The following is a 16,599-nucleotide window of genomic DNA, read 5'->3' on the forward strand; positions in this document are numbered from 1 at the left end:
TCTGGAAATTAAAAAAAAACAAAAACAACAACGATTAAAAAGTTTAATTAATAATGATAATAATAATTATTATTATCACTGTTCAAATCACAGCTTGACCCTGAGCCGGATTAAGCGGGTATAGAAAATGGATAGATGGATTATCATTATTACTACAATTATTATAGAATTAATCATAACACTTATTGTTATATAAATACTAATAATAATCCATCAAAGTGGCTGATCTCATGGATCATTAAGAAAAAGTCACCTCTAAACTGTCCATTAGCCTCCCAGCACTCAGTGGCTGCTCCTGTTCGACTGACTGACAGTTAGACGACGTGACCAAATTCATTTAGTTGCCACTATTGTGAATAGTGCTCGTTCTGCCCACTGTCTCAGCTTTTCCAGGCTGATTCTCTAACACTCCTACCCATATATTACCTCAGGGACACCAGCCTATGGAGGGTAACCCTTTTTCTGCCTCATGGCACACCTGAGACCTCTGCCTATAGTAGCATTGGCTTTGAAAGTATGTCAAGCATTCCACTACAAGATTATATAGATTTGTCTGCCCTTTCTCTGATGGGACACTTGTCTGTCAGATTACCTTTCCACCTGTTTTAAAGTTGGTTTAAAATAATAATTTCCCTTAGCTGTGAAACGCATTATAGCTGTATTTTGGTTGTTTTTAAAATTCCCAGAAATCCTATACTTTGCATGCATCCACTTTACAGCATGTTTCGGCTCATTGTTTCACTGGCCACCTCACAGCTCCCTGCACTCCCACAACTCATAGTGTTTCTTTTGGCTGTAGCAGGCAGCTGCTATCAGAGAATGAAGTCCCGCTGTTCTCAAAAGAATGCAACTTAAAACTAGCTAGACACAAATGAGCATCTAGCAGCTAAATTACAGTTGAAATCCTTAAGAGGTACATCAATGCAAAATCCGAACCAAAAGGGAACTAAATAGTGAATTTACACATTCCAAGTGACTATGACAGAAACATGATGCAGATGTGTGATAGCTGTTTCTCAAATACTACATGTGTTAGTTAATATGCAACTCGAGCAGGTTCATCGTATTGACTTAAAAATGTAGGCTTAATGTACCTTACATAAGTTGTTTTCTAACATGGACTGAAGCCCTGAAATGGTCAGGAGATGTTCCGAAGGGGTGATTTGTGAAAGCAAATATCTGCTGCAGTTGCTCTGAACGTCAAGCTGTGACGTTCCACTCAGACCCCTGTAAAATTCCCAAAAGATCAACTGGTGAGGCAGAGTTTTGCAGCCATTGTAGCAGTTAATCTTCCAGAGCAATTACTGTGAGTGTGTGATAATAAGAGCTGCTGTATACTCTTTTCTGCTGACCTGTATTCTGCTTTCCACTCGCTTCTCGCTATTAGAGAACTAGATATGTTCAGATACATGTGGTATCGATATAGACACAAAAATGGTCACCAGGGAGCCTCATTGTAAACGCGCTGTAAAGAAAGCCAAGAGATTTCCGCAGTGTACGTTTTGCATCATGTCCTGCCTCCTGTGTGCTCTCGACAGCTCTCCAGCATTTCCTCCCTCACTTTTATATCTGTGAGACCTCCTTTTCAGGAGATAATCTCGGTTGCTGTGAAATGCTAGTATGAACCGCAACTGTGGAAAAAGTCTGGACCAAATTGTCCGCACATTCTATCTCCGGTGTTCATGTGTGTATTCATGGGTGTTCGTGGGCAATAGTGAGGGCAAGCAGTATAATTGTGTAAAAAAATAAGAAGAAGATAAGAAAAACCAAGGTTGGATTACATTTTATGAAATGTTTTCAAGAGGGCTACATTTACAAGGTGAAAGCCTTTCTTTTTTGTCAAATAGAAAAATAATCATGACCTGCTGTTGGACTACCAGCCCTATTTCATAGTTCTACAGGGAGTGAATCAGATGTTGCTCCAACTGATGTCTGTACTCTATTATCCAGGCAGTTTAACTACATGCAGTACTCCTGAGATTCCTTCACCAGATTTAGCTGCAGATGCTGCTCAAACTGTTGAAAACACAAAGCACTGCTGACAAAGTTGCTTACAGGCATAATGAGAACACAGCAAGAGGATGAATCATTCGAGTAACAAACCATAAGTAGAATGACCCAGACGGATTCCACAATTACTCAAAAACATATCTGCAGTCTGCAGTGTAAAAGAACATGGCTGAAAACGAATAAATCACCAAGTGAGCAAAGTAACACAGCAGGTGACCCTATTTTTCAGAGCAACAGTATTAAATTAAACTTTGTCTTAGAGACACGGCAGTGCTGGTGCTAAATTAAGATCCCATCTTGTGTGAACTCAAGCCTCTTACTTCAAACAAACGTGTGCAATATGGTTTTCCTAATGGTAAGAGTTTCAAAGAATTAAAATGTGTTTTAGTGATAGCTGTTTGTGTTTTGAAATTGGAAGAAGTGAGAGAGAGTAAATGTGCTAAAAGATGTTCCAAAAGTAAAATATGCAGTCAGTATGACCTTCGATAAATCATCATGGATTTTAAAAAATCTTTTGAAGTTGCAAAGAATGTTTGTTAGTCGACCATGTTACCATGACATCACACTGTAAATGATGCAGTGCAAAAAAATGCCTCTGTTTAATCCTATTGCATTGTTCCCTTTTTAGGTGCAAAATGTGGGTGTGATGGAGGGGGAACAGGTGACAGTGGAGGATACTGGTGGTCAAGAACACTTCATTCTTGCTAATGAGTCAGTTTTGATGAAGGGCCTTGTTCTACGCAGCTGGAGCAACCAGATCTCGATCCGTCTACGGGTTAGTTCAGGATTCCTTCGGCTGCATTACCAAGGTGAGCCACCATTCATTCAACCCTTTATAAGTCCAGAAACTGTTTGCATAGTCTTACCTTCAAGAGACCCAAAGACTTCTGAGTATCTTTAAAGCAAATTTTCAAGTTAATGTTGTTGTTAATATACTTTTTGAGAAAATCTGTTTCGACGCAACAGCGCAGATCTTAATGAACCTATCACAAACCATGCTAAAGGACACACATTTCTTTCTCGCTCTCGCTCTCGCTCTCGCTCTCGTTTTTTTTTTTTTTTTTTTAGTCCAGTCTCCAGGCATCTTGTAACACTGTCACAATATAAATAATCAGCAGCTTTAAAGGGAGGAAAAGCCTGCTTTGGGAGTTTGTATCTTGTTTGACAAAACACTTTCCAGACTTAAATTTCAAACTTAATTTTTGCTTTCAGATGCTCTTTACTTCAGCACTCAGTTGCCTTTTGGATAGGTTTAAGAATTTAAAGCATTTTTTGTGTCCATCAGCCAGACACAGACCAGATTGTTCTTTCACAGATGTGCAAGCAAGAATGAGAAGGACAAGCAAAGGAAAAATAGGAGTGACAATGATTAATTTGTTACATAATGCTCTGTTCACAACACACTGTTGACCATACTATAATTCATGATAATTACTGTATCTAAACTGTAGTTCATACTGATGTAGCCAATGACGTGTGTACAGCGGTTCTCCATTTACATCTTTCATAAAGTCATTCAACCTAATTTTGTGAAGACTGAACTCCATTCGCCACTGCAAAGATTAAATCTCTAAAGAGTATTTAATTAAATATGATCAAGAAGTACATGACAAGTGTGTGTCAGTAGCAAAGCCTTCAGAAAGAAATATTACCATGCTTTTGGTGAGTATGATGGCCCATAATTTCTCCCCTTCCCGTTTTCTTGTTTTCTGCATGACATTGATCTTCCATGCCCTTAACAATGTCTGTTTATCTTAGCAATAACACAAAGCAGCCACCAATTACATGCCCCATCGATTTTAGCTGATGGTGGAAGTTGGTGGACAAAACATTCATTCCACCACATTACTGGAGCCCTTTGGTCAGCTAGAAAATGAAAAGGACCATCAAAACAATGCTGCTGATAAGAAATAAACAGCCCCTCTGTATAATTCATATATATGAATATCACACAGTGGTCAAGCTGAATGATGACAGCAATGGATCATTACAGATTATACATAGTGATGCGGTGTTGCTGGACACAGATGGTGGTCATTTTTATTTCACTGTTAATATTTTAGCACAATATATTACATAATTAGATGTATTGTTCTGCTTTATTTTTCCAGTGTGCCCTTCGATAAACCCTATTTATGGTATTTCTACTTAGTAGAGCAGAAACTCCAGAAAAAGACTGGCTAAAATGACAACATCTTGGGGTTTCATGTGCAAAAACAGGTTTTCCTTATTAACTACCATTCTGAATCTTTAAATCTGGTATTTGACTATCACTATGAATATTTTTAAGCCATAAAATCACAATGTTATGTCAAGAGGGAGAAAAAGTAAGTACTGCCTATTGTTATTTTTGATACATAGCATTACCTGGAATGCTAACCCTCTCTTTTAGGTTGTGAAAATCGGTCACTTAAAACTGACATATATATATATATATATATATATATATATATATATATATATATATATATATATATATATACACACACATATATATACACACACATATATATATATATAAAAAATGAAAAAAGAAAACAATATCTGCATCTGCTCTAGGTTTTTCAGTCCAATATACTGCGGCCCAAGCCTTAATGATGGTGAAATGAAAACTGGTTGAAACTACAAGCTAACACAGCAAATATTGGTGGGAAATTTATTGCAACCACCATCAAAAAACAGCAAATTACAGCCATGAATCAATATTTCCAGGGACTCATTTATTATGTACTGGAAAACAATTTCACATAAACAACTGTCTGTAATGTTATACTTTGGGAATTTGGCATTTGACAAAAATATATCATTTCTTCTTGGTGGAACAGATTTAGCTGCCATAATAAAAAAAGGAATTAATAGTTTTTTTTGTTGAGGAAAGAGACACATTGGAGACACAGAGGATATTTCAATTTGTGTTCCCCTGCTTCGTAAGCCGAGTATCACCTTGTCCTTTATAATGGGTTGTGAGTAATGTGACCGGACAAGCGTGAAGAAGGAGACAGAACTGTGGAGAGACGCATCTTAACTCAGGGTAATTAATATCTGCTACAGCGTTAGCTCTTCCTGTGATGGCAGACTGATGGATGCCTCTATAACATCACCACTGTGCCTGAAACTTGGAACATGATTAAAGGTGTGTTTTACAATTCACGCAATGGATGGGCTTCACCACTTTCATTCTATTTTCCAGTTCTTATCTTTTTGCTCAGTACACACACATATCTACATGTCTTCATCTGGAGCTGAAGCATTTATTGTCTGAAGTGTCTTCTCAAAAACAACTCTGACTATCTGAAGCTATAATACATACATGTACTTAAAAAAAAAAAAAAGACACATGCAACCCAATCTTCTGAGAATTATGTTGACATTTTAAGTTTTGAGAAACCAGGATTAAGCATTATAGGCACATTTCTCAGCCAAAGGAATTGCGTGTCTCAGCAAACACATTTACAGTTGTGACACATTTGTGCGTGCTTTTTTAAAGGGCAAAATATGTTTTGAACAGGTATATTCTTTATTCTAAACAGGTTTTCAAATTCATACAGCTGGCCAAGAGGCTTTGGTTGAGTTCTAAAGCTCAGCAAGTCCATATGTACATAATAACAGAGCCTGGACAGTTAGATTAGATTACATTAGATCTATACTTTATTCATCCCACAACGGTGAAATTTACTTGTTACAGCAGCGGAAAAGAAAGTGTAGTATACACTACAGAATTAAAGTAAAAAGGGCAGAAACAGAAAAAACAGAAAGAAATGTCTATAACTTACACAATAAACAAGAAAAACAATCAACCTGCAAACAGACAATGTGCAAAAACAAGTACTGAGGATAAAGAAAGTGGCGTGATATAAAAAGTATTGTAATGTAAAGTGACCATAATTTAAGTAATCTTGCAAAAGTAAGTGACCACGATGTAAATAATACAGCAAGGCATAAAGGAAATAAAAATATTGCAACGTTGTAAGTGGAAATATAAATGTTAAAAATATTAGAAATATAAATACAGAATAAATAAAGATAGAAATACAGCCATGGTGAGTAGTAGTGAGTAGAGACGTGAACATGAACAGGAAACTACAACATTATCAGGTGGTGCAGCCAGACTCTCTTGGTAGAGCCTGACAGCAGCCGGGATGAAGGACCTGTGGAACCTCTGCTTCTTACACCGTTGGTGTAACAGTCTGCAGCTGAAGGAGCTGCTCAGTTATACATCAGTGCAACTGAATGTGCAAATTACAATTCATTTTCACATCAAGAAGGATTTTTGTGCATGTTTTTAATGATTTGTTTCTTTGTTCTAGGTATTTCGTTACATTTTTGTTCATTCGTGTACTTAGAGTGACTTTTTTGTGTTTTTTGATGTAGGGTTGTGTGACGTAATGTTAGTGCACTCTCTGTTTGGAGAAGCTGGGAGAAATTCTCATGGGGGAGCCTAGCTTACAGCCACTGAGAGCGGGGACAAAAGGAAAACAAATTTTCTTCACAAAACAATATTCGTTTCTCCACATCACTGCATGCACTGTAGCTGCCTATCGTATCCTGCTGCTGATCAGTTAAAGCTGCCGTCGGCAGGTTTTCAAAATTCCGAGTCTAAAGTCGGAAAATTCGAACTGATACAACTTTCAGGTCCCTCCCCCTCTGTGGACGAGGTTGTGCACGTGAGTTCACACCAGTGTGCGCGCACACAAGCTGGGGGCAGACTCACGCTCAGCATGGAAGACGTGGTTGGTGACTGTTCTGCTCAGATAATAGATAAATAATAAACCTAACGTGATTGGTTAAAAACAGCCGGGAGCGCTCGATTTTTGCAAGCATGATTACAGGCTTCAGAGGGAGCTACAGAATTCGGGATTTTTTCTAAACAGCCTATTTAATATTCTCCTTTTAGAATCCCATGACAGTTCAAGCTAATATGACTAAAACAAAGTTGCCGACGGCAGCTTTAAATCCACCAGAAGTTGTAAAAAAACTTGTTGGATATCTTCCTCCTGGGCATTACTTTTGTAAAGGTTTAGAAGATTGTTGTTTTGGGATTCGAATGGTGAACTTTGAGTCACAGCTGATCAGCAGTAGGATACTCTAGCTGCTGTACGTTGTTGTTTAAGGTAAGCTGTTAGCTTGGATCCCCCATGGGAACTCTTCCCTACTTCTCTGACTGCTGCCGTAAGTAAGTAAGGTGCTAACGAGTCATAAGTAAGTAACCAAAACTATCCCTTTTGAATAAGCATGGACTGCACAAGGTCAGCACAACCAACCAACCAACCTTTCATTTTAAATTCACAGTGAGGCTCAGTGAGATCTCTGAAATATTTACAATTTAATTTCTTCATGCATGTCTATTTTTAGGGATCGTGTGTGAAATCAACAATAAAGTGTGCAACAGAAAATAAACAGCCTCTCCCTCTCTTCTCACCAAAACCAACATCTCCCCTACTTCTATTTTTTTATATATTCTTACCCAGCGCTTAATATATTCCACAAATAAAAAGTAAAGACAGCAAAACTATGGAAAGTAAAGAGACAGAGAGGGAAGTGTCGTCCGTCCCCCCACCACCACCTGAACTTTACAGCTGATTTTACAAAATACATGGCAAAACAAGCACACTGTCAACATAGACTATCATCAATTTCAATGAAATTTCACGAAAACCAGTGTAAAATCTCATGGAAATAGTTTCTGTTATGTTTCAAGACAAGCCATCCCTATTTGGAGATGGTGATAAAAAAGAAAAAGAAGCGCTTTGCTTGTTAGTATTTGTTTGTTTCATATATGAAGGAATATGTTTGTCCTCACAGTTCACTTGTTTTGATAAGAAACAATCATAACAGAGATGTTATGATGGATAGTTGCTGTGTACATCTCACTCCTTTTCCCAATCTGGAAAGTGATATAAAACTAACCCTTTTTTGGTTCTACCGCATAAATTCCAAGTAAACCATGTCTAATACTACGTAGTAAGATGGACACTGCAGACCGCTGACTTATTAGAGTTAAATACCGGTGGGGGTACCTAACAAAGTCTCTGCAGAAGCACACACACACACACACGCACACACACACACACACACACACACACACACACACACACAGACATACTCTTCCTTAATCTATGAAGTCATTGGCATGTCTGGCAAATAACTTACAATACAGATCACAGACATGCCATTTGACTGCAAATGGTCTGCATGACTAACAAATAAATTATTTGATTACATTGTTAATCTTCTTTATTTCCAAAAACTAAAGTTGACCGCAGTGGTACCCAGCTGTTATGTTATGAATGTATTAAACACAAACATACACACAACAAAGTTATATGTGACATTTTCAGAAGAAAATGTATAACTCTTTGTGCTGCCAAAAAAGTTCTAGCTCCTAGAATTGGATTGATGTACCACATTCGCATTTTACTTATCAATTCTAATACTTATAAACTCCTGAAAATACCGGCAATCCCAGGTCCACTTTACTCCCAGCTTAACTATGATATGATTCACAACTTTAGCTCGAGATTTTGAGCGCTATAACATATCATAATGGCTTTTCCAGTCCAGTGATGCTTAACAAGAATTATTGATTGACATTAACTAATACGCTGCATCGACAAGTGGGAAGACCAGAAGATCCCTACTGCTGGCAGTTATTCACCATTTGCCACAAGTTCTGAGTGGCATTGATTAGATTCTTCCTTTAATCCAAAGTTATTTCTCTTTAATAGCCTTTATTGAGTAAATGACCATTAGAATCGAGGATTTAACCCAACCACATAAATATCAATAGGCCATATCAGGGTAGAGCTATGGTGTGGCTTTCTACAACTGAATCACTTTCCCTGAGACAACACTATTGATCTTTCTGTAAAAGGCAATGCTTTGATGCACCAGCCTGGACATGAGGCTTGGATACAATGACAGTCACATCCTCCCACATTTCACCTACCAAGGGACTGATGTTATATCTGTATATCAAAACAATGACTGACAAGAGATGTTTGGTCATTGGAACAGGATTCCATCTCCCTGGAAACATGTTTTACTTTAAATGTCAATGTGACACAGAATGAATAATATCCCCCAAATAAACCACTATTAAATATAATACCAACCTACACTATGTTCATTGTTTGTGTGGTTCTCTGTCACCCCATTTCATTATTTTCTCCCCTTGCCCTTCCAGATTTGATTGAATTGCAGCTATTTACCTGAAGGGATTCATTCAGGCAACACTCACACACACAGTTACACAATCACAACATTAGCCTGCAACAGTTATTAGACCTAAAATGGAATGCATTATGTTTGTTTGTCCAAATACATTGGTTAACTCACTATTACTAGCTCCCTCAGCTATTCTATTCTACCATACTCAACGACATTTATCCTTTCAAGAGAAGCATTCTCGATTTTAACCACTCGGGTAAATAAAACATGCGTACAGCTAAAAAAAACATCATTAATGGGAGGAAGTGGGTGAATGCAGGTGTCACTCAAAGTGTTTTCCTTACTTATGATTGGGTTCTTAATTTTAGATTTGTTGACAGCATACATTTTTTCACACACAGATCACTCTTAGTCATACTGTACAAAGATACATACAAAGACAGAAAAAAGAAAAAGAAAAAGGAAACCTTAAAAAAAGAAAAAGATAATAGATTTTTAAAAATCCCCCCGTGTTGAGATGCCCTGTGATTATATGTTGGTTAACAACAAACAAGTAAATAAAGTGTCAATATTTGATTAAAAGGGAGACATTGCAGTATTTTGTCTTTAATCAAACTAAACTTATTAATAAAGCGCATTGAAAACAACCACATTTGACCAAAGTGCACACACATCAAAAAGCTTTTTGTAAAATCTTAAATAATATCTGAAATTTTTGTTCATGCTTGTTGAAGTACAGGAATTTCACCTGAATGTTACAGATTTGACTATTTCCTCTCGTCGGCTCCTTTAAAGGATGCAATAAGACAAGGCATAAGATTCACATCTGTTTCCTGTGGCTCTACAATACCAGCAGCTAATCTTCCTGGCTGTCTGCACTGTGGATCTATTATTTCTAATGGCAAAACAATCAGACTTTATGGCCCAGCACCACATCTACTGGAATGAAAGCAGCACGTAATTTAATACTTCAGGAATTGGCTCCACAATTTTTGCCTCTGGCTCCCCCATTGTATGCTCAATAGGGATTTAAATGCTGCTATGATAATGGCAATAACTAGGTTCATTGGAGCTAGTGATAAACTATGAATGGAATAGATGACCCAGGGGCAGTGTGCCTCGTCCCTGTGGCTCACTGATTTACTGCAAAGTAAAGGTCTGTTCATTATGGCAGAGACCTGTGGTTTGTCAAAAAGAAACACATAAGTCAGTAGTCTCGCAAAGCTCTACTGCTATTATGCATTGAGGACATTTTTCCCCTGATGTCAAGTTCAAAGACGGGTAAAATGACATTTTTGAATAGTTTCAAGGTAAAGGTACAAAACTTTGCCAAAGTGTTTTTCATCTGCACATGTCTGGCTGAAATGAAAGCACTTCAAAGCCAACCTACTCCACATTGTCAGATGTTTTTGTTGTTGTTGTGCTATTTAGCTTTCAATCACCCAGCATCAATACATGCAACCCATTTTCATCCAAAAGCCTCAAATACTGCCATGATGTTAAGGCCCATGATATTTCTAGTGTCCTTTGGCAACTGCCAAAGGTCACCCACTGCGGCAGTATTAGTAGCTCAGAGCAAAGGCTCCAATGACATTCAGGAGTATTTACTTATGAATAAATGAAAGTTGTTGTAAGGAGGATGAAGAGGGGTTGGGGAAAGTTACAGGATTCATAATGACACATTTTTTAAAAAGACAATTTTGTGTCTTTGTTTTCCTTTTTCTAATAATCCCATTTTAATTTTGCATTCAATCAATGTTTGGTAAGGTTAACGCATCTAAACCACTTAATGGTTGATCAAATTGCAGTGTTAATACAGTGGCATACCAGTGCTTAAGGTGTGCTTTTACTGCAATCTTAATTCCAAACTGTAGGTGTTGCTACTGAAAAAAAAAAATGACTGGAACAGCACTGGATGTGGTTGCACAGGAAGTACATCATTCAGCTACACAATGTCAACCGCTCTGTTTGGTGGTGTTTGTTCATTTTTAGGTTATGATGGGTCCATATTCTGTCTTTAAAGAGGGATTGCTACCTCCAGCAAGTCCAGTGTTTTTTGATGCAGCACATGGCTGTTTACAAAAATTGGGAAGTGCAGGCAAACTGATGTGACAGGCAACTGAAATTCAACTAAGGTGACTATTGCCGTTCATGAGGTCAAGAGCAACAACCATAAATTAGCATAACTCTAATAATGATTAGCAAATCATGCCAACATTTTCACCACTGCGTTCAGCAGTTGAACAGAGCAAAAATAAAAGCAGCTCAATATGCTCCTCCTTTTTTACTATCCATACTTCAGGTGTGCCAGAAAAGAAGAGATATAAAACACACAGTCATGGTGAACAGCTTGACAACAGCATCAGCTCCACCCATCGCCCATACTGGCTAATTGTTCTTTTGCAGTGCTATCTGGACCAAGATTTACTTTTATGTAACAATGCCAGACTCCACCGTGTGGACAAACCCTCATTTGTAATGTCCGGTTTCAAGTAACCAAAACTGTGGGAGACAAAATGCCAATCTCTTGTCATGTCACAATGCAATGCCGCCTCTTTCCAGAACATATATAGTTACACTCATCCACAGCAGGAAAGTTTCATTGAAATAACATTTTACAATCACGATTGTTTCAAGGCTCCAAATTTGTATCATGCTTCCATTTCCTTTTAGAAATCAGAACATACCTAAATTTTGCATGCCACGATTCTGTCAAAAAAACACATTTTCGCCACTTTTAAGATCGGCAAAACACTTGAAAGGGGTTTATAGGACATAGCCAGTGGCACTATTCCACAGACTGTCACAAAAAAGGCCCGAGTTAAAGCTCGATTCAGCCCAACGTTTCCTAAAGTTCTGTCACTCTTTCAACTTTGATGGTTAGGCTTACATATTAAACATGGTTAGGGTTAAATATTTGAGTTTGAGAGTTTTGAGTTTGGCATAAAAAATATATGCTTAGAGTTGGAAATTAAAGAAAATACATGGTTAGAGTTGGAAATAAAATAAATACATGGTTGGGGTTAAACATTATGTAAATCTGGCTGCACTTAAAACATTGCACCACATAAAACATTACCATCTCACAAATTTAGAGCCTTAATTGTAACCATAATGCATTTGTGCACAGTGGACAAACGTAGCTGTTAGAAAATCGGAAATGACACTGAGACGATTTTTTATGCACAGCTCAGTGTTAATTAGAAGTCCAAACAGTGATAATTTATGATCCAGCTCTCCTTGAAAACAATTGCCTTACCTGCCCCGAACCTTAACATAATTTTATAAATACCAAGCTGCCTTAATGAAATTTGCACAAGTATATTGAGTTATTAATACTATGTGGCCATAACCAGTTATTACAACAATAATTGCTGCTTACAATGATAGAGCAGAAGTCTTGTGTCAATTTAGATTTCTTGCAAGTGGGTAAACCTTTGACATATCTTGGATCAAAATCTAGCCGGTCTCTAACTTTGCTAACACAACCAAAAATCAAGCATGTATCGGCAGATTGACATACCTATGAGGTATTTGTCAGCTGCTCAACAATTGTATCCACATACTCTATTTTTCACCACCTGGGAGTCTTAGCATGCTTAGAGAAGGAGAATCAAGTTGAAATGCTAAGTCCAGCAGGATGTTATCGAACTACTTTTGAGTCAGACTAGACATTTCCAAAAATACTTTGGTATGCTCAGCAAAATTTACTGTCCAGCAAGCAAAAGTTAAGTAGAAAAAGTGAAGGAATTGGAACCTGGATGTCCTTAGCCTTTAGCTTAGTAATCAGCTAGATCTGTGTGTCCTTCCTAGCACACTGCTTCCTCCTGACTTAATGCTGCTTGAACTTGTTCGGCCAGTCTCTTTCTGCAGAGCCTTGTCTTCTCAGTGGTGGTAATATGCTATGCTGTACTCCCTGAGTTGTTGCATTGCCACACTTTCTCTGGATGATTGAAGTTAAGCCGTATGATACCAGAATAGGCATTAAATTGGGAGAGGGTGGAGTTAAAGAGATGTCATTAGCCATATAACAAATCAGTGAACAATCAAAATGATTTTAAATTATGTTGATTTATTGAAAACATTTAACATATTTTTACATGCCTTCTTTTTGTTATTTTCTTCCAGTTCAGCCTTGGTTTTGCCTTTGTATTCACTCAGCTCAGGCATGACATAAAAAAAGATTTATTTTTCTAACACAGCTCCAAAATCATGCTGTTATTTTAGCACAAGCCATAGTGAGTCCAATTATGTTGCTCCTGCTGTTGTTCACACAAGAAGTTTAAAAGTTTTGGTCTGGTCATTAAAGTGCTCATACTAATGAGCTAGAACAGTTCTGTTATTAGACAGAGGGAGAAGGTTGTTTAATGGCTTCCATTAAAGACCTTCTTAGCATACTTCATTATCTATGTGAACTCCATCCCATCCTACATCATTTATTTTGAAAAACCAGGACCGAATAACATTGCAAAGCAAATCCAGGAACATTGATCTTACCCTAGAGCAATCGTGTCTCTTTGACAACCACTACAGAGGCTATTATTCCTCCAGCAATCACATTACAGACCCACCTTGATGTTCATCTGATCAGCAAAACTTCAGTTTGTCAATGTTTCTGTGGAAGCACCACTCTGAACAAAAGAGAATTGCTAATTGCTGTTGCGCTACAAACATGTCTCTGAATGTTTGCATTCTGAATGTATAGGTAAACCATAATAACAGAAGGAGACTTAAATGGGAGCTTACGGTTTCTTATATATCATCTCTAATTGTGTATGTGTGCTTGAGGGAGAGAGACTGAGGAAGATAAATGAAGCACTGTACTTGATTTATATGCAGAAATAGTTGAAAAACAATTTGCCCCCCTAAATTATATCCAAATATTTGTGTGTGTTCAGCAGTGGTTTGGAGGATAGACAATATGGTCAACAATGTGGCAGCAATAGTTACACACTGTGCAGAACACATAGGATTATGTTCTGCAGTCAGTTAACATTGCTGACGCTTTTGGCCAGAATCTGGCTCTTGACAACATGCTGAATTGTACATACACTGATAAATCAATAAGCTCTAGGAAATTATGTATTTACAAAGATGATTAAAATGAATAAAGACCTCACCATTCCATTTATTAAATATTTCACTTTAGAACATGCAATTAATGTATTTGCACAGTGATGGAACTCATGATTGTCACATAATCTTACAAGGTTTGGATGTAAATGCAATGCATTACTCAACTAGAGACATTGATAATTAGAACAAAACAAATCATAGCACAAATTACTACATTACTAACAAAACCAGACTGGCACATTTGCTTTATATTCAAGTAACTCTTCATATTCATTTAAACAATTTCAGTTGATTTAAGGGGAGCTCAGAATGTAACAAAAAATACACTGCATCTTACTCTATGATCATTTTAGGATTTTAAGAGAGCAGATCAAGTCATTTGGTTTGTGAGTCCCATAGGGTTTTCTTTTTTTTATTCTCTTTTTAAATCTATGTGTGTTTATGTTTTGTGACTAGTTGAACTCGAGTCCACCTTTTCGTGGCCATTTTTTGACTGTCATAGTCAGGCTTTGTCCCGATGATATCCCTTTGTGGCTATTTTTTGTCCTTTTGCTAAAGTAGTATTTCCTTTTGCATCTAATACATGTCATTTTGTCCATATTTGTCATATTTTTTGTACCCTTATATGTTAATTTTGTATGTCTTTTGCAATCATTTGGTGCCATTTTTGTCTCTTTCTGGTCAGTCTGTGCCTCTCTGTTGTCATTCATATTGCTTTTGAGAAGCAGAAATTTGCACTTGCCTGAGGGGTTAGGGAGCCACTGAACTTATTGGTCTGCAGGCTTATGTCTATTTTGTCAGCTCATAGATTCTCCCATGACTGTACTTTATTTAAGTTGCTTCTTTTGTTTCTCCCTTTCTCCCAATTTCTCATCCTCTCCTCTCCAGCCTTTGTCCTCAGCTGTACATTCCCCAAAGAGCCTGCTGGTGGAGAAGTTTCTGTGACCCACCTCCATGCTGGTGGAGAAGCTTACTTCAAATGTTTCACTGGATACAAGCTGCAAGGTCCCAAAATGCTCATGTGTCGCAATGCAACCACACCTTACTGGAGTGGAAAAGAACCTCGATGTGTGGGTAAGACAAACGAGCTCTTTGGCAAGACACATTTACTATTACTAATTGTGCAATAACAAAACAGGTCAGAATCTATTTATACAACATGAAATATCTAGCGGTAAGTTAGGAGCATGCCCTCAAAATGTGGGCTAATATCATACTGTACACCTTAGAGTGGTTAATAACTGTGTTAACTACGTTTCTGAGGCAAACACGTCTTTTGGTTTTGTTATTATTTTTAACCAAATGTTTTCCAAGTATTTTTATATTTGAGAAATATTAGAATCAGTTTTCACAATTAAAATCATAAGCAAAATAATAATTTAAGAAGCTAAGAAAATAAAATTAAGTGGATCCTTTTCTCATCAGCGTTCCTCGAGAAAACAGGTAACTTTGATTAACGGAAGCTTTCACCAGTTTGTCTCCCACTGAGTTGATTTAAGAGGCCAACTGAGTGTGTTTACATGTGATTAGCAGCACAGGGAGCTATTCTTTGGAGATGGGGCAAAACAAGGCCATTGGTCCTCGCTGCCTTAATTAGTACCGGGCCACATGGCTGTCCATCTCCTGCTGGTAAAGGCTCATCTGTCTGTTCCGGGCTTTCACTTTTCCTGCCTGCAGCTGCTCTGAACTGATAGCGTTACTGCTGCCATTTTGCTGTGCTCTTCTCAAACAATCACACACTCTTAGACCCAGGAGAGCCGCCTAGTGTAGCCCAGCCACAGTCCACTGAATATCGATGCAATCTGTGCTCAGACAGTGACTTTTCTCTAAAATCCCAGTTCCATAGTTGGTTTCATTACTTTTCTCATCTAGTTTTACCCTCCAACTCTTTGTCCTCTTTCTCCCTTTACTTACTCTGTTTCTTCTCATATAGCATCCTGTGGGGGAATGATAAAGAATGCCACCTATGGTCGCATCGTCTCTCCTGGTTTCCCTGGCAACTACAGTAACAATCTGACTTGTCACTGGGTACTGGAAGCTCCTGAAGGCCATCGGCTTCATATTCACTTTGAGAAGGTTGCTCTAGCGGAGGATGATGACAGGTGGTGTATTCGTGTTTATAAACTCTAACATGCATTAGGATGAATGCTACACACAGTAAGAGAGTGTTGGAATTTGTGAATCTCCAGCTAATAGAATACAGTATCAAGCTTTAAATCCACTTTCTGAATAACAGCATCCCTGTGAATAGAGCATTAAACTCTCAAGGACTATAAATGACAAATTTCTTAGAAGAGTAAAAGGTCGCTTTCAAAGAACATTTTATCATTCAGATTTTTTTAAAGG

The 16,599-nt window shown here is 37.8% G+C and overlaps 1 protein-coding gene across 4 annotated transcripts in view; it reads left to right on the forward strand.

Annotated features, from left to right (window-relative positions):
- The window catches only part of LOC142401054 (seizure protein 6 homolog), a 121,021-nt gene that overhangs the window by 88,956 nt on the left and 15,466 nt on the right, over nucleotides 1-16,599 (forward strand). For all 4 annotated transcript variants that reach the window (XR_012773060.1, XR_012773059.1, XR_012773058.1 and 1 more), the window contains exons 4-6: nucleotides 2,639-2,819; nucleotides 15,142-15,327; nucleotides 16,187-16,355. Coding sequence is in view for 1 of the 4 variants with exons in the window: in XM_075486283.1 (XP_075342398.1) it covers nucleotides 2,639-2,819; nucleotides 15,142-15,327; nucleotides 16,187-16,355 (536 nt within the window). In the remaining 3 variants the exon portion in view is untranslated. The remainder of the gene's footprint in view (nucleotides 1-2,638; nucleotides 2,820-15,141; nucleotides 15,328-16,186; nucleotides 16,356-16,599) is intronic.

The sequence above is a fragment of the Odontesthes bonariensis genome, chromosome 16, assembly GCF_027942865.1.
Source record: "Odontesthes bonariensis isolate fOdoBon6 chromosome 16, fOdoBon6.hap1, whole genome shotgun sequence".
NCBI classification, from domain to species: Eukaryota; Metazoa; Chordata; class Actinopteri; order Atheriniformes; family Atherinopsidae; genus Odontesthes; species Odontesthes bonariensis.